The 23,970-nt window shown below is 41.0% G+C and overlaps 2 protein-coding genes across 2 annotated transcripts in view; both read right to left on the minus strand.

The window, feature by feature from the left end:
* Positions 1–1,314: 1,314 nt before the first annotated feature.
* LOC118359225 (tetranectin-like protein) lies at positions 1,315–7,042 on the minus strand. The gene is made up of 4 exons (XM_035737615.2): positions 6,942–7,042; positions 2,978–3,093; positions 2,780–2,872; positions 1,315–1,796 (listed from the first exon to the last, which is right to left on the minus strand). Exons 1-4 carry the CDS (start codon positions 6,992–6,994, stop codon positions 1,399–1,401), a joined length of 660 nt encoding a protein of 219 aa, XP_035593508.1. The 5' UTR covers positions 6,995–7,042; the 3' UTR covers positions 1,315–1,398.
* The window catches only part of LOC118359218 (synaptic vesicle membrane protein VAT-1 homolog-like), a 30,963-nt gene continuing 11,592 nt past the window's right edge, over positions 4,600–23,970 (minus strand). The window contains exons 8-9 of the mRNA XM_035737600.2: positions 10,202–10,285; positions 4,600–7,046 (exon numbers count right to left, since the gene is read on the minus strand). Coding sequence (XP_035593493.1) covers positions 6,948–7,046; positions 10,202–10,285 — 183 coding nt within the window. The 3' untranslated portion in view covers positions 4,600–6,947. The remainder of the gene's footprint in view (positions 7,047–10,201; positions 10,286–23,970) is intronic.

A 23,970-nucleotide genomic window follows, 5' to 3' on the forward strand; every position in this document is an offset into this window, starting at 1 on the left:
TATTATTTATATATACTTCTGTTCCCCCATGTACTTTCTGTGTTGATTTGTTGTTAATAAAAAAATACATATATATATGTATATATAAAAAGTATGTAGGGAATGTATGCAGTGGTTGTTCTAGGTTGTATGGCTCCCTAGGCCTGGGCCCCCTTCAGCCCCCACTGACTGATTTTACTGTAAAAAGTTAGAGTTGCGCTATTTGATAGATTCCCGCTCCTCCTACTTCAGGCTTCAAGTAGGGGAGCCCACTCCGACAAGGTTAATTGACCCAGAGTCCCACAAGGTGACATGTATCAATGACGTGACGTGCAAATGAGAGATAGAAAACTGATCACACAAATATCACCATTCCAATATTTTTTGTGTGGGTGCCCGGTGCCGCCTATACAGTATCTAAATCCACCACTGCATGTATGTACAGGTAACTGCCAAAAATAAAGGAAGCACTTGAGTAAATGAGGGATACAAAGTATATTGAAAGCAGGTGCTTCCACACTGATGTGGTTCCTGAGTTAATTAAGCAATTAACACCCCATCATGCTTAGGGTAATGTATAAAAATGCTGGGCAGGCCATTATTTTGACTGCCACATAGGATGACAATGCCCCATCCACCGGGCAAAAGTGATCACTGAATGGTTTGATGGTGGTTTGATGAGCATGAAAACGATGGAAACCATATTCCAGGGTCGTCTCAATCACCAGATCTCAACCCAATTGAACACTTATGGGAGATTCTGGAGCAGCGCCTGAGACAGCATTTTCCACCACCATCAACAAAACACCAAATTATGGAATTTCCTGTGGAAGAGTGGTGTTGCTTCCCTTCAATAGACTTCTAGATACTTGTGGAATCTATTCCAAGATGCATTGAAGCTGTCCTGGCTCGTGGTTGCCTAACACCCTATTAAGACACTTTAAGTTAGGTGTTTCCTTTATTTTGGCAGTTACCTGTATGTATGTAGGCCTATGAATGTATGGGTGTAATTTATGTCTGGCTGTCTGTCTGTTATGGCCAATATCAGAGATTAGAATATAATCTACTGTAAGGTCTAGTCCTGTATCAATCATCAAGTGGCATATTTTGGTAGGCCTAGCAGTGTGCCCTATCTACTCGTTATTTTAAAATAACTATTAAACAATGAACACATTAACACTCATTATTGTAAGTGGGAGTACAGAAGGGAATTGGTCATTGTTGACCTAGAATTTCAACTTCTCTACAAATTCACAAACTCATAAATTAAAGCAAATTGGACATTTTGATTAGCAGTATAATACAGTGAAGGTGAAAGAGAGACTCACACTGGAACCATTTCCTATGTATTTTTTAATGACGAGCATAAATGATCATCAGGTTGTCAACAACCATCTGGTCTCCATGATGGTACACAAGTTAGGGAATGGGGTATTCACAAATGTACTTTTTCTTGCCAAGGCAGACCTCATCATGCCACTTTCCCTGTGCAGCCAGTGAGAGCACGACACAGCTCTCCCTCTTTGTCCCTGTGGGCTGCTTCTTGGTCTTGTCCCAGTTGAAGTAGCTGATGGGCATGCTGTTGACGTCTACATACTGGCCCTCCTTCACAATGTCTGTCACACCGATCCAGAACTCCTTGGTACCTGGCGCACTCCTCTTGGCATAGTCCCTCAGGTCATTGTTTTCATTGAGGTCACGTGGAGTGGCAAGTGTTCCACCCCATGCGATGCAGTGTTCATTGGCCTCATGGTAGTGCTTGGGTTCCTCGATGGTCAGGTAACACTTCCTGTGAGCTTTGATGCCACGAAGACAAACTGGAAGCAGAGGGAAGCAGTTTAGTACATTTATCTCCTTAAAACTTCCTCAGGCAATAACCCTACCTACCTTGCTCAAATATTACTGAAGAATTTGAAACAAACAAAATATATATTTACATGATATATTGGTGTATAATGTCTCACTGACATTTTCTAATCTATAATCTATCAATCAGACATAATGAAGACTAGTAGGACCAAGCAAAGGTTTTCATCTGTATCCATGTTTCCTAAACCAAGTTCCCAAAATAAGACATAAGCCCTTTCAATGGGAGGAACTCAGACAGAGGCATACTATATGAGACTGTAACACTCTGTTCTTCCACCCTCCCTGTAAAGAACCTGTCTCATCATAATACTTTTATATCCATCATCATACATTTCGCAATGTGCTCCAGAAATTCAACTGCATTATCTTCCACAGCACATGACTCAGTGCTCTGTCAACATCATTATTGCTACTGCAAGGCATGAGGTTGAAGGTAAGAGTACTCCTGCCCTCTACTGGTGACTGAGCACATTAGTAAATGTCTGGGGTTAGCATGAATTACCATAATAAATACAAAATCATAATTTCTCTGCATTAATTCCACACTATTAGAAGAAAAAAAGTTCCAAAAGGGTTTTTCGACTGTATCCATAGGAGAACACTTTTTGATTCCAGGTAGAACCTTTTTGGGTTCTACATGGAAATCAAAAAGGTTCTACCTGGAACCAAAAAGCATTTTCTTAAGGGTTTTCCTGTGGGGACAGCCGAATAACCCTTTTATGTTCCAGACAGCACAATTTATTTTCTCCAAGAGTGCATGTACCAAAGGTACATACAGTATACACCTGCCTAACCCATAAGAAACATACAGTAACTGCTAAATCTGCATGAGTAACAGCTACATTTCCTCATGAGAAGCATTCCCTCTGAAACCCTCCTGGCCGTAAAGCAGCACTCAGTTTGAGCGCCCAGAGCAGCCAGCTCAGCATACCTGTCTGCAGAGCCGAGATCTCCTTCAGGGAGTTCACCTCCTGCCACAGCTTCTCCAGCTGCAACTTTACATCATCCTCATCTGCCGCTGCATCTCCATAGAAACACAGACAAGCAGGCAGGCATGTCAGAGAGAAAATGTACAGAAAAACATTGTAGAGCCACTGACGTTTAGTGTAGTGTGTGTGGTGAGTGTTACCTCTCTGTGGTGCTGGCACTGCTTTCCTGGTACGAGATGGATGGCTATATCCCTGGTGGAGCAAGGTAAGAGAGATAACCAAAAAGATGGGGAGAACCAGACGCGCCATGTCTGCACTAAATTCCGACAAAAGAAAAAGGGCACACCTTTTAACATTGACACAGGAGCCCAATGCACTGTGGGCAGTTCACTATATACAGGCTCACTGTTTGCTCCTGCAGTGATTCACCTCTCATTGGCTGACACTATGTAACTTTGGGTTTTTTCAAACGTCAGGGGGATCTCAAATACCATGGGTGGGGTGACAACAATGATGCCCCTGTTTCTGCCCATTCATAAATATTTACTTGGGACAAGGTGCAATTCATTTACCGTTTTCCCCATCCATTTCACAAACAAGCCGTAAATTCATGGACGGCAACACTGCACAGATTGTTCTGCATGAGAATATCTGATAGCTTCTGTATCTGACCTCCCACCATTCCCCTGTGCATGGATACATTTGACCCACAGTAAATTAACCCTGAAAAATAAATGTTGTTACTCCCTAGATGGCTAAGAGATTTGTTATTTTATACGCCATGTCACCAACATTATTTGTATGACCAAATGCATAGATAGGTCTCCCAATGTATCAAAACAATATGAGGATGATGACATGTTGCTTGTCAACTCTAATTATATCTCATTCAAATGTGCTGAAAATACAGATTCAGTTGTGTAACCATGGAAAACAGGGAGCTTAATAGAGCTGAGGAAGTCCAGCTCACAGCTCTGGTGCAGCAGAGGTTCTTTTTAGTCTGTGATGTTGTAGAGTAGACAGATCAGATGGAAGAGTGGTGCAGTGTTAAGAAAAACTCTGCTGTCTGATTGAGAGAGCCGGGATGCCCAAGCACTTAAACATTAATGGAGATACCGTTCAAATTTGATTAGGTGTAATGATACAGTAAATAATGATGTCTGTGTGAAACCATTTGCATGAATTAATTCCCAAAACCTGAAGAGCAACATTGAAAAGTAATCACAATGTCATAACAACACTCTGTAACCCTGGTCTCATCCAGATAATAGTCTAGGGCTGTTGAGAGTTGCAATATGACCACATAGTTAAAGTGGTTTAGCTACACAATGCTAAAAGGATGCAATCCATATTTCAAATAGATTACAGCATTGGAGCATAACAACAGTAAAAGATCTTCGGCCTGCCAGTAAATAGCAAAGGACCAACCTCATTTATATTGCATAATAAAGGTGTACATACCCCACTGCTATAAGTGGAAATGGGATGATAAGAGAATATCAAGACTCAAAGTGATTGGGAGAGATGAAAATCAGTCATTCATGTTGAATCCTTATGACTTAATCAGATAAGAATCTATGAAATCGGCAGAGCTACTTAAAGTAACCATGGTCAAAGTCTATTTACTGTTTTTAACAGGCAGGTATTTACAGTGAGAAAGTTACCATGGATTTAAAGCTTAAATCATTTTTCATACTGTACATTCTTGGAGAAATACCCCAGCCTATGAGAGTGTGATATTATAGGGAGTCTTTCACAGGGTGGCTTGTGGAGAAAACCTGCAGATGACACAGGCCAAGAAAAACACACAGCTTTCCCAGAATGCTCTGCAGAAACATTTATTCATGTAAACAGAACTGGACTACCTACAGTATAACATAACAAAAACACTAATACCAACAAATACAGTTAAACAATAGCTTCATATAAGTCTGTAATCAGGCTCCAGCTACAGTACTAAACACACCTACATAGTTTGTTTATCTTTTTTTACTTTTAAGGCAAGATGACTATCCATCATGACCTCCCATGGAAACACAAACATACACACTGCAAGTTACTCTATACTCTAGACTAACAGGAAAACCCAAAGAGACATTCACATTTAGATGTACTGTTCTCCTTCATTAATATACTTGATTTCCAGCACCATTGCCAAGTCTATCATGAAAGGAAATAGGTGCAATGTTGTGATGTAGCTAATACAATGTTGAATAAAATGTTGTGACATTTAATGTGACTTAGCTAATTAAAAGATCATATGAATGTTGTAAGTGGCAAATGAAAGATCAATGAAATGTGTGGAACTGTATCTCTTCACCAGTGGGTGGTTCGTTTGGAGAAGCACAGCTGACTACTTTCCAATCACTTCTACAGCCATGTAATAACTGGGCCCTTTCTTTCCATACAGACAGTAGGGTACATACAAAAATGTATCATATTTTCTATTCACTTGCAAAGTTACAAGAATTGTATGCTGTTTTATACTGTGTCTGTACATTTATTTATGTGTCTGTACATTTACATGTATTTTTGGTTTGGGAATACTCCTGAAGGTAATATGTAAGCTTGCAGTTATATGAAACATAGCTGCCTTAGCTAGATTTACTGTTTATAACAAGGCGATTGAATAGCTTTCATCTCCGTACCATCAATGGTAGTTTCATACTTTAATGAATAAATAGCTTTGTACGTTGGATGATTGATTTCACACTTTCCATATGGATAAGACTGGTAGCACAATACAGTTGTCATACTCCATCTCACATGAGATGCTAACATCTGATACGAATAACTCCTGTCCTGTGGTATCCACAGCAATAGTACTTCCATTCTTGATGGCCCATCAACTCATCTGTAAGTGAATGTGTCTTTAGTCCTCCCTCTCATTGGCACTCTGTTTGGGAGGCATAGTACACTATACACAGGCACCAGCCAGTAAATGTAACACAACTTCTTACACACACACATAAAGAACACAGACTAAACAGAAACGGGTGTGGTTAATCATCATCATTACCTGGCCACCATGCCATTTCTCTCTGCATTGTTTGTCTGAAATGTGGACTATGAATGAGGCCAAAAGCTGACATTATCATTCTTATTTTTATTAGTTGCAGAAATGTAGGAAACACACTCAGAATGTTACCTGGCATTTGGCAGAACCACCATGAAATTTAGTGTTTGTGGAATGGGTACAATTCAAATACTGAAATCTTCTACAAGACTGCTGCAGACTTCTAGCTCAAAGGCACTGGTGATTCCATAACAACATCGCAGAAGGTCGGATCTCTAATGTGTCGGTAAACATGGTAGCAGGCATTTACAGTGGCATTTCCTAATACTCTCTCCTAGCTCACACACTGCTGAAGATAACCTGAGAGAGGAGGGTGAGAAACAATCTCAGAGAGTGATTTTGATAAACTCACTGCAGCAGGTGGAGGTAAATAGCCCAGGGCCAATCTGCTCTGGGTTTGCTGTGTATTTAGTGGTAATGGGGTGATCAGAGTGACTAGTGTTCATGAAGCAGCCAAAATGAATCTCACTTCTGAGTCATCATAATATTAGTAAAAGAGAAAGGGGAATATAGCTTAGAGGAGATGTTTAATCTAACACCCACCCTCCTAGTTTCCCTCTTGTTTCAACCATCAAGACAGGAGTACAAGCACGGTCAATATCACTTATGTTCCTGGTTCACTCTCACTCATTTACTTACTGTTCTCTTTAACACTCAATCACTCACTCTCGTATTTTCCCTAAAAGCAACATAATCAACCCCTTATTCACTACGTTCCTACTTTGCTCCCTTGTTAAGGTTGCCATAGAACACAATGAACAATGACGAGGCTGCAGATAGGTCTAAGCATCTCTTAACATAATTTGTTCAGCAACACAATGCTCATCATAATACTGGATAGTGAATGGCACTTTAGCTGATGGGCAACTTTGACAACCAGTGTCTTATGAGTTTCCATATGTCTTTCAAACATCTTACATAACAAAAGACAACAGACCCACACACAAGCACACAAACATACACTCACATACTGTACAAAGGTTTGAGTTCACGGTGCGTAGTTCGGGTTGTGGAGTCATCTGTTATGGAACTAATCCCCCGCTCCACCTCCTTCCTTTGAGGTGTCCAGGCCAGTTGTGGTACCGTACCTGGGCCTACTGGATGAAAGGCATGCGCTCCTTGTTGTCACTGTCCCCTTCATGTTCCTCCTCCTCCTCACCAGCCTCACTGGTCTCTGTGCTGTCACTGGCCATCTTCACAGAATACAGAACACACTGTAATTTATCCAAATACAGAATAGAGTACCAATACACAACATGTAGGGTATAAACTGTATCTATAAGAAAACATCCAAAGACAAGGAACAAAGGATACAGATATTAAAGTATCTGTCCAGTGTTCCAGATTTGTTATGAAATATTACCTACAATTAATCACAATATGAATTAAACAGATTACTAATACAAAATATATATAATTAAGGATGTTAAAAAGCAGATTTTCTCTGTGTCCCTGCTTGGCGTTTCAGAAACAACACTGGCATACACTTGGATATTCAAATTAGTTCCCATGTGGAGGCACTGGGGCAGACTTCCTGAGCCTGGCTGCACTAAGTCAAATAGTATGGATGGATTCAGGATTTGGAAATACACAATAAAACTACGAGGGCACTTTACTAAAACAGCAATAAATGAATACATGCACACTGATTATTGCACAATTATGAGTCGTTTCTGTTCTTTGCTTTGTCATTATATTCCTAATATTTATGTTGTTTGCAACCTAAATAACGTTAGCTAGCTAGGTAGTTGTGAAGCTAACTAGCTACTGGCTGCTGCTACCTTTGTTAGACAACAGCAGCTGACTAGGTTTCCCTTTGACCTAAAACTTTAAGCTGCAAACCACAGGATTTAAAATTGAAGGAGGCAGTGAGATGGTTGTGTGGAGGATCTGCCTTGACTTGCTTTCTTGTTGGTTAGCCTGCTGGCTTATTTAGCATTGATAGCGAACCTTACAGGCCAACTCTTACTTACCTAGGGTGACTACAAGTCCCGGATTGTGCGGGACAGTCCAGCAGTTTGGCCCTTTTTCCCACATCCCACAACCATACAATTATGTTCTGCATTTGATTAACAAATTCAAAAACCACGAATTTAGATTTTTTATTTTTTGTCCCGTATTTCAGTCAGACATTCCAACCTGTCTCTTTTCTCTTATGAAAAAAAAAATGAATATCATAAGAATGTGGTAGCCTACTGGTGATGTTAAACACTTCTCCAATCATTGCTGAGATCTGATATTCTGCACAGCAAGACGAGATGTAGACTAATGTCATATGCTTATTGTCAACCAATCATATTTCTCAAATCCTTTCGGGCTAAATTCTAGCTAAACTTGGAGAGGACAGTTAGGCCTAACTATTTTCAAAAAGCATGCTCCTGATAAAGAACTACAAAAGTAAGTAAATAACCGTATTAGACTGAAAGATGTAATTTCGTCAAAATTGTGAGGCTCTCCATGCTCATTAGTTGCACAATAAACATATTTGCTGCTACTTCACTAAATCCGATTTTAACGTCTCCCTTCCTAGCTATTTGACCTTCCAAGAGACCACCAAAAATATGTCCTTGGCCAAATATTCCCATATTTTCATAAAATAGCCACACATGTAGTCTCTCATTTCTGCATCACCAAATCTTTCGAAAGGCGTAGTCTAGGTGCGCTTCAATTACTTATTTGGTCAACGGACTGCAGGGGTGTAGTGCTGCCATTACTCTGCTACTTCTCACAATGGTGCTCATTTAGTAATGCTAGATCAAAGCTGAATCAATGTCTTAGAAGATCACATAATGATTAATTCTCACTGTGCACAGACGTCAATTAATTTAATTGAAATGACGTGGAAACAACGTTCATTCAATCAGTGTGTGCCAGTGGATTAGTATTCTACATAACAAAACCAAATATAATAGCATAGTATAACATTACTGTTACACCAAAAATACCACTTAATTTCTTATGAGATTTTAGGATGGTAAGCTGAATATTCCCCCAAAATGATCAGACTGCCAAAACTCAACAGCGCCAGAATGTGCTATGATTGAAAAAAATTAAATACAGAAATGCTATGAAGTTTAACACCATCTGCTCTAATTTGCCCACGAAATAGGAATTCACTAAGATCTAAATATATATTACCATGAAACTATTTGAGATCAAATGATCAGCATGCAGACGCAGTTTGGACATTTCACTGGTAAAATGTGAAGAATTATCATTCATTTATGACAGTGATGATGCCATGGCCTATTTTGAAATGAGGGATGCCTAAGTTGGTGTTTGAGGGTATTAAAAATATAAATGTTTCTTAAAACAATATGTATGGCCATAGGTAGATGTTGCAATTGGAGGATGCATTTTATGCATATTCTATAATGATATTCAATAGGCTACATCTGGGTGGGATACCTAGGATAGGATAAAGTAATCCTTCTCACCCCCCTTAAAAGATTTAGATGCACTATTGTAAAGTGGCTGTTCCACTGGATGTCATAAGGTGAATGCACCAATTTGTAATCCGCTCTGGATAAGAGCGTTTGCTAAATGACTTAAATGTAAATGTAAATGTAATGGGGACGTGCTGCTAAATGTTTTTATTCATGAAGGCAACTGTCTCGCGAATGTCCCGCAAAATCATCCTGTTGTCCAACATTTGGGTATTTTAATTGTGGTCTACCTATACAAACCACATCATTTGAAATAGAAGTGACAGGTGAGATAGTTGTTGCATAGGCGTTGTCCTTTTTGCTAACACCAGCTGTGGATTGCTCGGCGTGCTAGCTATCTTGCTTGTGTGCAGTGAGTGTGCATTACTGAGCACGTGCCTCCCATTATCTCAAGAATGATCCTTCACCCCACTGGAGAATAAAAACAAAAAGGCAAAAGCTGCTGGACCAATCACATATGGCCCAAGCAAATTTCAAGCATTACATTAGATTTTTTTAAATACAATTAAGAGTTTAAGATGGGGTTTTACTGGACAGTTACTTTAAAAGTATCAACATTGAATCTACATTTTGTCAACGCTGCTCAGGCTTTTGTTTCTTATGTTTGCTGCTCCAAATGGGGACGCTGACATTCACGGGTCACTATAGAAACCAGTGCCATTGGAAGATATCATATTCATTGTTATCAGACTCAGTTTTATCTAGGAACCTCAAACCTAACCATGTGTTGATTTGGCCAATAGTTTTCCAGGGATAAATTGCTCACTGTGGTGAGTCATGATGCTATTTAATAATTTCCTTTTTCCTCAAGGATTTTCAAACTGGTTGAATGCATGTGCAATTTTAGACCACTTATTAATAACTTGTTTTTGTAGAAAAAAAGGTCAGGGTTGTGTACTTACCAAAGGAGTGGGAGACTTCTCCACATCCAGGATTAGCTTTCCTATGTTGCCTCTGTCATGGATCCTCTGCATGGCTTCTTTTACCTGGGGTACAAACACAATAACAAATCAGACAAAATACTGACTGTCACATAAAATCAATGTCAGTAATAACAATATATACCATATAGTTTAGACATTCGATCCCCCAAAATACAGCTTGTGATTTTGTTTGGGAGCTGTATGTGACCTTCTGAATAGAGTGTATGCAGTTTTAGGCACTGCACATTAGGTGGCAGTGGTGACACAGCAAGCCCATGAAAAACATAGCAACAGAGTGTGACGCATGTGCACAGAGGAGTATGTGCACAGGAGTAGACGTTGCAATCGGGGTGATAAGGGTTTGCATTTCTCATCACAACAACTTCAAAACTACATTTAACAGCATCTTCCATCCAAACTCTTATAATAGGAGCCAGCTAAAAATCACATTCTTAAATCATAGAGTGTTTTAAAAAAACGTATAGGTGCAGTGAAATTTGTTGTTTTACAGGGTTAGCCATGGTGCAATCTTTATACACGGCCCAACAAATTACAGCCAACAACCACAACTAATTGGTGTTCAGATTCCAAACTCAACCAATCATACGACCAGTGTCAGTACATGCTCTCATTTAGAATGATCAGAGTGTTATTATCTGAGCGGAACAGTTGCTACATGTGCTAAGCTGAGGGCCATGTTTTAAAAGGTTACTTACTGCCTGTTCATTCAGCTGGGTGGAAGTGAGAGGTCAAACATTCCACTTCCCAGACAGACAGTAACTTGAAGCACACACCGGTTCTCTCTCAAATAAATCAGTGCAGGTCACTGTATAATCATTCAGTCAGTCATCAGAGCCAGCACACATTTAACACAGCCAGGATGTGCACAAAGCATGACAATCATCGCACCATTTCACAGGACTGAAAAAATCTGTGTCATTTCTAGAATACTGTAATTTGTATATTGCGTGACGTGGTCTGGTGGCTTTTCTGAATTTATATACATGGCCGGAGAAGATTAGCGTCCCTGTCCTTCATCTAGCCAGACTCAGTCAATACCCAAACCCTCCGTCAGAGCTCATGACATTTACAGATGATTGGAACTGCTCCCCGCCCGCCCTAAAAAAAAAGGTGCTGCAAGTGTATTCCTCTTACTTCTAGGGGTCAACCCTGCCACGCCAATACTTTTCATCACACCATTTCACAGTATGACATATAGCATGATGAGATGACCTATAATGATTACCTCCTCTAAGTCAATGCCACTGGAGACCACTTTAGGGCTGCCCTTCCAAGTATTCTTACCTTACTGTCAGACTCCATTTTAAAGTTGCATCTCTGCCTCTATACTCTTTGTTCTATGTGGTGACGTTTCACCAATCCCAATGTTTCAGTGCTCAAAGCACACCACTCCCCATGCTCCCCATCACCTGTTGCTACGTACAGCAGAGAAGGGATAGCTGAGACCAGTCTGCCCTGATGCATCTCAGGGATATTGCCTCTATGCTCAGTGTGATTACTGCAGAATGAATCCATTTACAGCAGTCCATGGCCTGGCGAGCACAATAAAACGCATCACTGAGAGAGTAGTTCAAAATATATCTTTCAAGGCACTGTGCATTTTCAAAGTCAAATCCGTATAATGGAGCAATTGTCTTTGAACGTTTTGAAAGGAAGCAACTGAGAGTCATGAGTAGGCAACCATTACATTATTGTAATATCTTTAGCATGGAAATGTATCAGCGGTAACATTTCTACAATGATTCCGAAATCCATTGAGCACATATTGTGTTTTCCCTGATTGTGTGTTGTTTCATTCCCCTCGGGGTTGGATAGATCTCTAATTTCCTTTCATTCATCCCTGGTCATTTCTAATGGAAGTAGTGTTTGCATTACCAGAAACCCACAGAAACCCAACAATCCTGCAGTCAAATACGGGGAGATGCACTAGAAGGCTCTGTGTAATTCAACGTGATGCACTCTGCAATGGAAAACATGAGTCACATGGCTTTACAGTGTGACCATTCTACTTGCATATGTACCTAAATATTTTGCTGTGTGACCTGGAATTTTAATATAGGAGCACCAGTGCTCTTAAAATAAAATCACCCAGATGATAATTGTTGCAATGATTCCTTCACTGTACAGCAGGCCCTAGGTGCCACGGAGTATACGCTTGCATCATTACTACAAAGAAAACTGCTTGTTACCTCAAATATTTTTAATTGCGCTCTTAAATTTCATGTGCTCCCTGTTAAAATGGTCAGCGTAGTGCCTTGAGTCACATCCCTCCCTGTAGGTAAACAATTATCAGCATGTGAATAATTATCATTCATAATGTTCACCATAAATCTAATACATGCTTACCAACTTCAGCTGCACAGAATATCCCAGTGTACACTAGCTTGTTAAAAATGAGTTTTCAATGACCATTTACTCAAAGTGGAGACTGGCTGCTTTAGTAGTGGCAGCTGTGAGTCACTCCAACCTGATGGGTGGTGGGTTGTGGAATTAGATCTAATCCCCATGTTATTTCTCCAACAACTCCAACATGATTTACCAGACTTGAGTAGCACCGATGTTTGAAGTTGGAACAATAACTATTTTTCTTTTCTTTCAAGACTAAAAACTGATATAATCTAAAATGTATTTGAATGAGACCATTTTATCCAGTTTGAATGGCAAATATTTTTTGCCTTGGGATATCCAAGTGGCGTGCTATCCAGACAGTACTCAGTAGGTACACCATGAGAAAACCATTTCTACCAGGTAGTTGCACCAATCCCTGTCCATACATAAATTATGATGTTAGTAAATAAATGATGTGATGGGGAAAAAGTGGGATCATAAATACAGCCTTGTGAGGTCATACAGTTACTGTGATTCAGTGGATCCCTCCATTTCTGACAAATATTGCCTCAGCATTTTCCTACAAGCCACTGCAAACAGAGTACTTTCAATGTGAGACAGTTGTGTTGGTTTGGACGGCTGTGACACCTTACATGGTTAATCCATCCCCCACCTCTTAATCTTTAGGTTCCTTTGTTAAAGAAGATCTAGATTTAAGGTGTCTGCAGGCTTCCCATCCGAAACAGTTTGGAACAGTTTGTCCATATATTATGACAACATTTTGTGACGTTTTTGTTCGGCATGTTTGTGCACACAAAAAATATCTTGAGGCAAGCCGAAGTCAGTAGCCGAAGTCTACGCCCCTTTGTCGATGATTGGTCAACATTAGGGATTCTTGAATGACAACAAACAGTTAATTGATGAGAGACAAATCGTTTTCATGCAAATTTATTCACTTGAGATATACTGAACATAACATCTTAGTTAAATGTAAAATTGCACGATTTGGCAAAAATATAAAAAATAATTCTGTCTATTTTGAGGAAGTGGCTACGGCGTCTCAAGATGGACAAACAGTAGTATTGACACTTTTTTCAAATTTTTCAAGCAAAGGTCTTTTAATGGGGTATGCAAGCACACTCGTTCATTTCGCATGCGGAAGGTTTAAGGGCATTGAGTCTTTTCATGGTCTGAGGAGGGTGGAAGGAACTCAAGCATGAAACCAGAACAACATAATCCAGACTGTGAACCAGCAGTCTGTGCCAGTGTCTGTTCCTGTGTTCAAAGCCATTATCAGAGTTACTGCATTGGAAATGATGTATACTATAAAGTCATTCAATAACTGTGCTGGAAGGTAGAGGGGTTTCATGAAAAAGGGTAATGTGATTACTCTCTGATCTCGCTCATTAAAACTTATGGGGATCAAACATAATCACTACATGGGAATAGTTCAACCCCTCAGAGATGTTGACCGTGGATGGCCTATATCACTGTTCTCATTACCATGGTACACACAGACAATGTACCTCTTTGTCTGGATCCCATTGTTTCCAAAACATTCTATAGTTAAAAGAAATGACATAGCCTAAAGCAGAAGCAGGTCAGGAACTGTTAATGTGATGTTAATTAACAATGATGGAGAATTGTGGCTGGTTGGAGAGTCGGTAGGGGGTAAATTGTGAAACAGGCACATATCTGAGAACCAGCAAGGAGGCTCCGCCATGCTTTATCCATGGTGAACCCCTACTGTACTCCCTGTCTAGATCCCGATTACACCCTAATTGGCCAAGACACTCCAAGTTAGACAGGCAATGCTACATGGGTATACAGGCAACCTTTCCTTCATTCCATTCTGAAGACACACCTTCCACCCAGGACGAGAACCGTTTTCCAGGCTCAGCATTTACACTAACCAACGCACCCTGAATTCTCATCCCACGCACACAAGCAATGGGATTCTTTTCCCCTGGCTCGCCACCCCACTTCCCTTTAATGAGGCTCTTCATGGGCTGTGGATCCAGAGAATACCCTGCATTTCACGCCAAACCTCACTGACAGCAGAGCACAGGGTTCCCAGGAAAAATACAAAACATCTCATAAACACACCTTTCCCTTTCTCTCTCTCTCTCTCACTCGCTCATACAAAGCTGAAACTCACATGCTGCACGATTATCCTCCCAAGACAACATCACGGAGAGCTCCATAGACAGCTACAGTATCTGTCCTCCCACAACTGCTGACAATTGCACAACTCATTTCACCAACAAACTACAAAAATAACTTCCGAATGGACTTCAAAGAACTCAGTTGAAAAATTTACGGAAAAACTTCTGCTTACACAACCAGGTATGGCTGCATCCCGGTGGTATCCCTGCGATGTTAAACAGTCATCTTGGAATTCCTTTCTGAGACCATGCCAGAAGTAGCATTGTGATGTGTCGTACCGGTGAGTGCCAAGCCTATGAGGATCAGAAGGCCCTTTCCGAAAAAGCATTGTCAGGCTTGATAAATTACTTAACATTCGTTATCAGGCAGCTGTAATCTGAATGTTAGCAGAGAGCGGTCCTCCCAGATGAATGTGGGCAGCTGGTTAATGAACAGATCCTCCTCCCACAGTAGGAAAAGGCAACGGCATCCCACACCAGCCTCACACAGGAGATCGATCTCTAGGCACACAGCTACTGTCACAACTTCTAATAGATTCCAACATCCAACAAGACCCCAAATGACAGGAAAGGCAGAAATTCTGAAGAAGACGATTACATTGTCAGTCATATTATAGCTGGTTCAGGCAGAGGTGTGTAATGGGAATTTGAATGTTTGTGCTTATAACTAATTCCTGTGTTCTATTCATGTGCTGTTATATAAACCAATGTCTGTGTTCATGCAAGTGGTTGACTGAACAAATCCTCCTCTTATCAGTAACTGCAATTTGGCAGTATGCCCAGATGTTGTTTTGAGAACGAACAAACGATATCTCAGTTAAGGTCTCAGCTTAGAGAGGAGAAGCCTCATGAGGTGTTGGTCTGTCACATGTTATGAAACAGTTTTGGTCGGTCCCATGAATGAAACAAAACGATAATGATTAATTAATTATGCTAAATCATGCAAATATAACTTGTCTGTGTATAGCTGTATATAAGACAACTGCTGGGACTGCCCAGGAAAAGCTTCTGACAGACATGTGTTCTATGGTGCATTGAGTTGGTTGGAACCTCTCCAGCGCGCTGACAATAAACAATGATTAATTTAAGATTGATTTTGAGTGTCCCTGTGTAAGAATTTTTCCACGACAGATGTTTGTAGCATAGGAAATTGCTTGAGAGCAAGAGAGGTAACCAAAGCCATAGCATCAATAGACCCGTGTTACAAAAGCTTTATAAGGGAAAATATTTTTTCACCACGCAAAAAAGACCTCCCTTTGTGCCACCAAATAACAGAATCTTGTCACCATGTGAGCTAGAGTGACTCTAAAATCTGAAAAGGAAAATGCTGACATGGAGAAGATTAAACTGGATGTGGGTTCCCAAGACCTTCAATGTGTTTATGGTGGCCAGTGTGGCCAAGTTCTTTTCAGATCATTGTCCCACAACAACAAAAGTAGGTTTTCATTGAATTTGGCAACACTGCTGTTCTATGGTGTGCTAGTAAGAGGACAAAGCATATGTTCCTTTTAAAATACAGTGCCTTCAGAAAGTAATCATACCCCTTGACTTACTCCACATGTTCTTGTTATAGCCTGAATTCAAAAAGGATTAAATAGCATTTTTTCACACCCATCTACACACAATACCCCGTAATGACAAAGTGAAAACATGGTTTTAGAAATATACACTACCGTTCAAGAGTTTGAGGTCACTTAGAAACGTCCTTGATTTTAATCAGAACAACAGTTTTCAGCTGTTCTAACATAATTGCAAAGGGGTTTTCTAATGATCAATTAGCCTTTTAAAATTATAACCTTGGATTAGCTAACACAACGTGCCATTGGAGCACAGGAGTAATGGTTTCTGATAATGGGCCTCTGTACGCCTATGTAGATATTCCATAAAGTCTACAATTTCCAGCAACAAAAGTAATTTACAACATTAACAACGTCTACACTGTATTTCTGATCAATTTGATGTTATTTCAATAGACAAAAAAATTGATTTTCTTTCAAAAACAAGGACATTTCTAAGTGACCCAAACTTTTGTGTATATATTTTTTTAAATATCTAATTTACATAAGTATTCACACCACTGAGTCAATACATGTTAGAATCACCTTTGGCAGAGTTTACAGCTGTGAGTCTTTCTGGGTAAATCTCTAAGAACTTTGCACAATTGGATTGTACAATTTTTGACGACTATTCTTTTTTTTCTCGAAATCTTCAAGCTCTGTCAAATTGGTTGTTAATCATTTCTAGACAAGTAACTCAGCCACTCAGGAACATTCACTGTCTTCTTGGTAAGCAACTCCAGTGTATATTTGGCCTTGTGTTTTAGGTTATTGTCCTGCTGGAAGGTGAATTAATCTCCCAGTGTCTGGTGGAAAGCAGACTGAAGCAGGTTCTCCTCTAGGATTGTGCATGTGCTTAGCTCCATTGAGTGTATGTTGTATCCTGAAAAACTCCCCAATCCTTAATGATTACAAGCATACCCATAACATGATGCAGCCACCACTACTAAACATTTAGAAAAACATAATTCCACTTTGATATTATTAGGTATTGTGTGTAGATCAGTGACACAAATTCTCAATTTAATCATTTTTAAACTCAGGATGTAACAATTTTATTTTTTAAATCAAGGGGTGTAAATACTTCCTGTAAGTGCATATGAAAAATATAGTACAGTACTGAGTGGGAAAGCTAAGCTTGTCTTTTTGAAAATGTACTAATAGTCTTCAAATTGGGATGTTGTCAGCAGAAATAAAGAGATCCCATCTAAAAATGTCTACCACATCTGTGGATTGGAAATACCCAAAGGACTGCTAATAGCCACAAAAAATATAAGTGCATTATCACAAGTGACATTATCACAAGTGACATTTCAGACTTCTTAATGGAGCAAAAGAGAAACTGTCATTATTCTGGAAATTCTGATGTGCTATTATTATAGTTAGAAAATTCACAAGCTCACGTCGATCACCTGAAGGAAACACGGTGTGTTGTGATGGACACGTGTTGAGATATCTTGACTTGACACATTTAACAATGCAGAGGAAAATAGTCCACTCAGACAAGTGATACAGAAATTCATATTTCCAATGCTGTGCATATAAGGAAAAAAGTTACATTATTAAAAATAGATTTAATCAAAGTGAATAGGGTTTAGGAATCACAGTGTTATTATCTAGTTATTTACAACCGTTTACATGTTGTTCAATTCATCTCTGCAAATCAGTTGGACTGCACACTGATAAATAACATTAATGACTATCATTTCACATGTTTATGAACAATTCACCAATACGAGTCAGCCATCCATTTTCCTCCATGTATTACAGATGAACAGATAACAGTAAACAACCTTTTCTGGGGGCTTCAGTTCCTTTGCCATTTGGACACATTCAGCTTACTGCCTACTACGAGAGGAGAGGACTGTGTTCATCATGCTGTCTTACACAGGCCAGGTTTGCCAGGTGTGAGGTCATTAAATCAACAAGCGTAGCTAAGGCCAAGATTTAAGAGCCTTCATTTACATGATAGTGGTAATAGAAAGGTGCAGGAACCAGAGCAAACATGGGGTGGATGACAACAGCCATTTGAATCACTGGAATAAACAGGAATGATCAGACCATGTGGTGGAATCAGTAGCTAACAATGATAACAACCCATAATACATGCCTGTTTTAGCACGGCTCATTTCAGTGTGTCAGAGAACCCACATGCTGCTGATAGATTCCACAGTCCTACAGGTCACTGGTCAGTGAAAATGTCTCTAGGGTGTCATAACAGGTTGTGGCAGCCTGGTCACTCTCTTCCCACCCCCACGTTCGGAGAGATCCCTGGCTACACTCCGGCCTATTTATCAATGCAGGGCCTTAGTTCCTATGGCAACAGTGCCAAGCTTGGCTCAGCCTGGGAGGTAACGCCAGATCTGGTGTGGCCAAACCGAGAGCTGTGCCGTGATATACAACCACGTAATACTAATGCTGTAGCTCAGTTAGTGACACGAGACAGCTGAGCAGGAGTCGACTGGGCAACAAGTAGCGACAGAAAAGGTGCTGTGTTGAGAATACTTCTTTGTGTTACACAAGATGTAGGTGCCAACTCAGCAGACTTTAACCATGACAGTCTCATTAATGAGAAATCAAAACATATTTCCAGGACAAGGTGGACTAGTGAATCTACTGAGGCTTGGGTTATCTGTAGCCTGGCTACGGTGGTAGTACATCCTGAGTAATGCCAGTGTCAGTAATGGCCTTCTGCCTGATAGGCTGGTGAGGGGAAAACACTGCTGGTGCTGAGTTTTAACAAGTGCTGTCTGAGAGGACCATAAATCAGATTGTCCAGAGCTGCCTTGCCTGCCTCCTGCCAATGCCAGATCTGAGGTATCAGGGAGCAGAGTGGAACAGCCAGGCTGGTTGGGAGGGAGAGCTCTGCAACAACAGTAAACAATTGTCCGAAAACAACCGATATGCATTCAGGTGTCAGGTCACTGACAATTCCTAGGCAACAGACAAATGGATGTGGCCCAAGGTAAAAATGGGTTCTTCCCTGAGTGATCAGGACAGCATAAAGCATACTAGAGTTGTGTTTCTGGAGGGGTGTTCATTTCCTGGAGTGCTGTGAAAGACTGACTGGTTTGGAGGAGCAGGATACAGCTGGTTGATGTGAATCTCTAGGGGGGAGCTTTGTGCATTCTCCGGCTGCATTCCTTTAATAGCCCCCTCAACTTTATTATGGACCTCTCCAGGACATCACTTGACTCACGGACACAGGAGAGAATTGCCTCTGTGATGCTCAGGGCGTTCAGAAATAGTTTGTAGTAATTGAAAACTGTGGCTTCAAAGCCACTCTTCAAAGCAGAGGAAGAAAAAAAGACAGAAACACATCATTGCCTTTCTCCAAGACAAAAGCCTTATAGGTAAACTTGATTTTCATTGTGCAAACCCGTTTGATATATTGCTTTGCAAAACAAATCCGAGTCTAGAGACATTAAGAGGCTGTGGAGAACAAAATGATATCCCCTGGTCAGGACGTCACGGAGAGAGGGTGCATGAGTTCCCTCATTACCTTCTGTTCCACAGTAGTCGAGGACCATACCAAACAATCACAGCGAGGCCCCTGGCCACACTGGTGTTGAATGATGACTGTTGCTGTCATAGAAAGTATCCAGATAATCATCTTCAGCTCAGGGGGTTAAATGGCATCCAGAAAGCATGTCCACAACACAGGTAATAAGATTCACATTGCTTGGAGAAGATATGGCCAACTCATCTATTTCCCCCTCTGGGTCTGGTATTGTTTCCAAGCAGAATAGTAGGATCATAAACAAGGATGACTATTAGGGCTGAGCTTTAGTGTGAGCGATGCTGTGAAATGTTACAACACTGAAGCCTCCTTCAAACCTCTCCCTCTCACAACACTATCCTCCACTATCCCTTGCTTTCTCATTAACCTTCACTAATTTATCTCTCTCTCTCAGCCCTTACACTCTCTCGCCCTCTTCTGCGGTACCAGCTGCAGTCTCCTCAAGATTAGCAGAGTAGTTTTGCTCCAGGCAGTGAGGAGTCTGCAGACATATCAGTCAGGTGATACAGACCACGTAGCGAGTATGTTATTACATCTTATGATGGGTATGGAACAGCAGGTACTAATCCCCCTGACTTTCTACATAACACTTTTCCATGCTGTGACGGCATAAGGCAGAACACACCTTCACATCCAAAACATGACTCTCTGTGTGGTGGAGGCTTCCAGATAGAGAACATGTGTTCTGAAGAGCCCTCTTGGGGGATGTGAACAGCAGAGATTAATAAGAACCATGTCTGGGGAATGGTGGTTCTGCATTCAGGTGACAGAGCTCAATTCATCACACATCACATTATGTCTCCTGATGGAAACGGACCATATGGATACAGAATGTCTCTCTGACCAACTCAGGCCTGCACTATTGTTGCACACGAGGAGTAATATCATTGTCAATAGTATTACAAGTACATGCAGTCCCCAGAGTAAAATGATTGTAGGTTTAGTCAACACTCTGAAAGCCCGTAAGTCAATAATGTTTCTAATGGACAGAACTAAGATAGGGAAGCCTTTTAGAAAAGTCTATTTATCAACTCAAAGTAGCTGACATGCTAGGATAGCATTTATTCCACTGACTGTTATTATTTGTTTATTTCAAGTTTATTCGGATGACTGATTTCGAAGACAGTGACCTCACGGCAAATATTTTGATAATTATTTCCAAATAAAAAATCTTGATTGGAAAAAAATGATAACTTATTACAGTATGTCATATAAGTGTGATACACCTGTAATTAGGGATTTAAATTCCTCAATAACTTTCTTTCCTATTCTGGTATGAGCATTCAAAGGTGCCAACATCCCTTGCATGACTTTGCAGAATGCTGTGGATGGATCAACTTCTGAAACCATGACAACCATGCAGAATAGTGGGGAGTCAGTCTGTCACTTTCCCACCACAACACCTGATAGGATCAACAGGAAAAACAATAAACCAAGCAAACAAGATCTTTACTGAACAAAAGTATTGGTCCAAAGTTTCATGAGCTGAAATTAAAGATCCCAGAAATGTTCCATATGCACAAAAAGCTTATTTCTCTGAAATGTTGTGGACAAATTTGTTTACATTCCTGTTATTGAGCATTTTCCCCTTGTCAAAATAATCCATCCACCTGACAGGTGTGGCATATAAAGAAGCTGATTAAACAGCAAGATCATTACAGAGGTACACCTTGTGCTGGGCACAAGAAAAGACCACACTAAAATGTGCAGTTTTGTCACAACACAATGCCACAGATGTCTCAAGCTTTGAGGGAGTTTACAATTGGCATGCTGACTGCAGGAATGTCCACCAGAGCAGTTGCCAGAGAATTTAATGTTGCCCTACCATAAGCCACAATGTGGCACAATTTTAGAGTATTTGGCAGTACGTCCAACTGGCCTCACAACTGCAGGTCACGTGTAACCACGCCAACCCAGGACCTTCAAGGGTGCGTACTCAGCCCCCTCCTGTACTCCCTGTTCACCCATGACTGCGTAGCCATGCACGCCTCCAACTCAATCATCAAGTTTGCAGATGACTCAACAGTAGTGGGCTTGATTACCAACAACGATGAGACAGCCTCCAGGGAGGTGAGGGCACTCGGAATGTGGTGTCAGGAAAACAACCTCTCACTCAATGTCAACAAAGCAAAGGACATGATCTTGGACTTCAGGAAGCAGCAAAGGGAGCACCCCCCTATCCTCATCGAAGGGACAGCAGTGGAGAAGGTGGAAAGTTTTACGTTCCTCGGCGTACACATCACAGACAAACTGAAATGGTCCACTCACACAGACGTGAGGTGGTGGTGAAGAAGAAGCAACAATGCCTCTTGAAGAAGCAACAATGCCTCTTGAAGAAGCAACAATGCCTCTTGAACCCTCCTTTCCAAGGAGGGTTCAACATGGAACCCAAAAGAGTTCTACCTGGAAACAAAACGGTTCTCCTATGGGTACAGCTGAAGAACCCTTTTGGAACCTTTTTTTCTAAGAGTGTACTGTACAGAATCATGTACCAAACCAGCCTTTGGGGGTAAGACAAAGAAAAATGTGATTCACATTTAAAATAAATAAAATATTTTAAAAAATATATATTTAAAAATAAATATATATATATATATATACATACACATTTTATTTATTATTTCACATTTTCAAACAGTCCATTTATATTTTTCAACGGGTCCATATATTTGGGTGAGGTTTTTCTTCACATAAGTAGCCTCGTTTCACTGCCAAAAATAAAATTAAATCATCTAGTGTTCAGCAAAATACCAACACAATGTCAAATACAGGTCGCCTTGTCAAATAATAAAAAATAAAAAAATAAAAAAAATATGCCACTTAGCAGACGCTTTTATCCAAAGCGACTTACAGTCAGTCATGTGTGCATACATTCTACGTATGGGTGGTCCCGGGAATCGAACCCACTACCCTGGCGTTACAAGCGCCATGCTCTACCAACTGAGCTACAGAAGGACCACTAATTAACATCCAATCACATTAGCCGCTTCTCTCTTGTGGGAATTCCACTAACGGCCCGTATGTAGCCAAAAGTAGCTGCTGCTCATTCCGCTTGCTCAAAAATTGATAAATGGTTTAAAAAAGTAAGGCCCGTGTCCATAGAGACACATACCTGCTCTACTGGTAGTACTGCTACTACCAGCAGTACTGCACCTGTCAACGACTCAAGTCGTTCTGCTTCCACGAGCACATCCAATGCCAGCATCAGTAATTCTACATTTGTTGTTAGACCAGCTAGCATGGACACTGACAGTTGTGAATCTGACGCAGCCAAAGAGCTACTGCCTCCTTACCCGGGAAAAGCACCTAACAACAGACAGGGACGTTGGACTTTAATTCTACCTGCTGCCGCGGATATGGCTGGGACAATGCTGGTGGACAAGGCCAAAAGAAAACTATACAGACAATGCCTTAATCAAACAACACTGTTTCATGACGCATCAGTGACATAGCAAGAGATGTTTTGAAACAATTACTGCTTCGCATACAAGTCAGTGAATTCTATGCGTTACAGCTGGATGGGTCAACAGATGTGTCGGGCCTGGCACAGCTCCTGGTATATGTCTGTTACAGCTGGATGGGTCAACAGACGTGGCTGGCCTGGCACAGCTCCTGGTATATGTCTGTTACAGCTGGATGGGTCAACAGACGTGGTGGGCCTGGCACAGCTCCTGGTATATGTCTGTTACAGCTGGATGGGTCAACAGACGTGGTGGGCCTGGCACAGCTCCTGGTATATGTCTGTTACAGCTGGATGGGTCAACAGACGTGGCTGGCCTGGCACAGCTCCTGGTATATGTCCGTTACAGCTGGATGAGTCAACAGACGTGGTGGGCCTGGCACAGCTCCTGGTATATGTCCGTTACAGCTGGATGAGTCAACAGACGTGGTGGGCCTGGCACAGCTCCTGGTATATGTCCGTTACAGCTGGATGAGTCAACAGACGTGGTGGGCCTGGCACAGCTCCTGGTATATGTCTGTTACAGGTGGATGAGTCAACAGACGTGGTGGGCCTGGCACAGCTCCTGGTATATGTCCGTTACAGCTGGATGAGTCAACAGACGTGGTGGGCCTGGCACAGCTCCTGGTATATGTCCGTTACGTTTATGGGGGGTCAATTAAGGAATACATCCTCTTCTGCAAACCACTGTAAACCAG

This window comes from Oncorhynchus keta, chromosome 2 (genome assembly GCF_023373465.1).
Source record: "Oncorhynchus keta strain PuntledgeMale-10-30-2019 chromosome 2, Oket_V2, whole genome shotgun sequence".
In the NCBI taxonomy this organism is placed as follows: domain Eukaryota; kingdom Metazoa; phylum Chordata; class Actinopteri; order Salmoniformes; family Salmonidae; genus Oncorhynchus; species Oncorhynchus keta.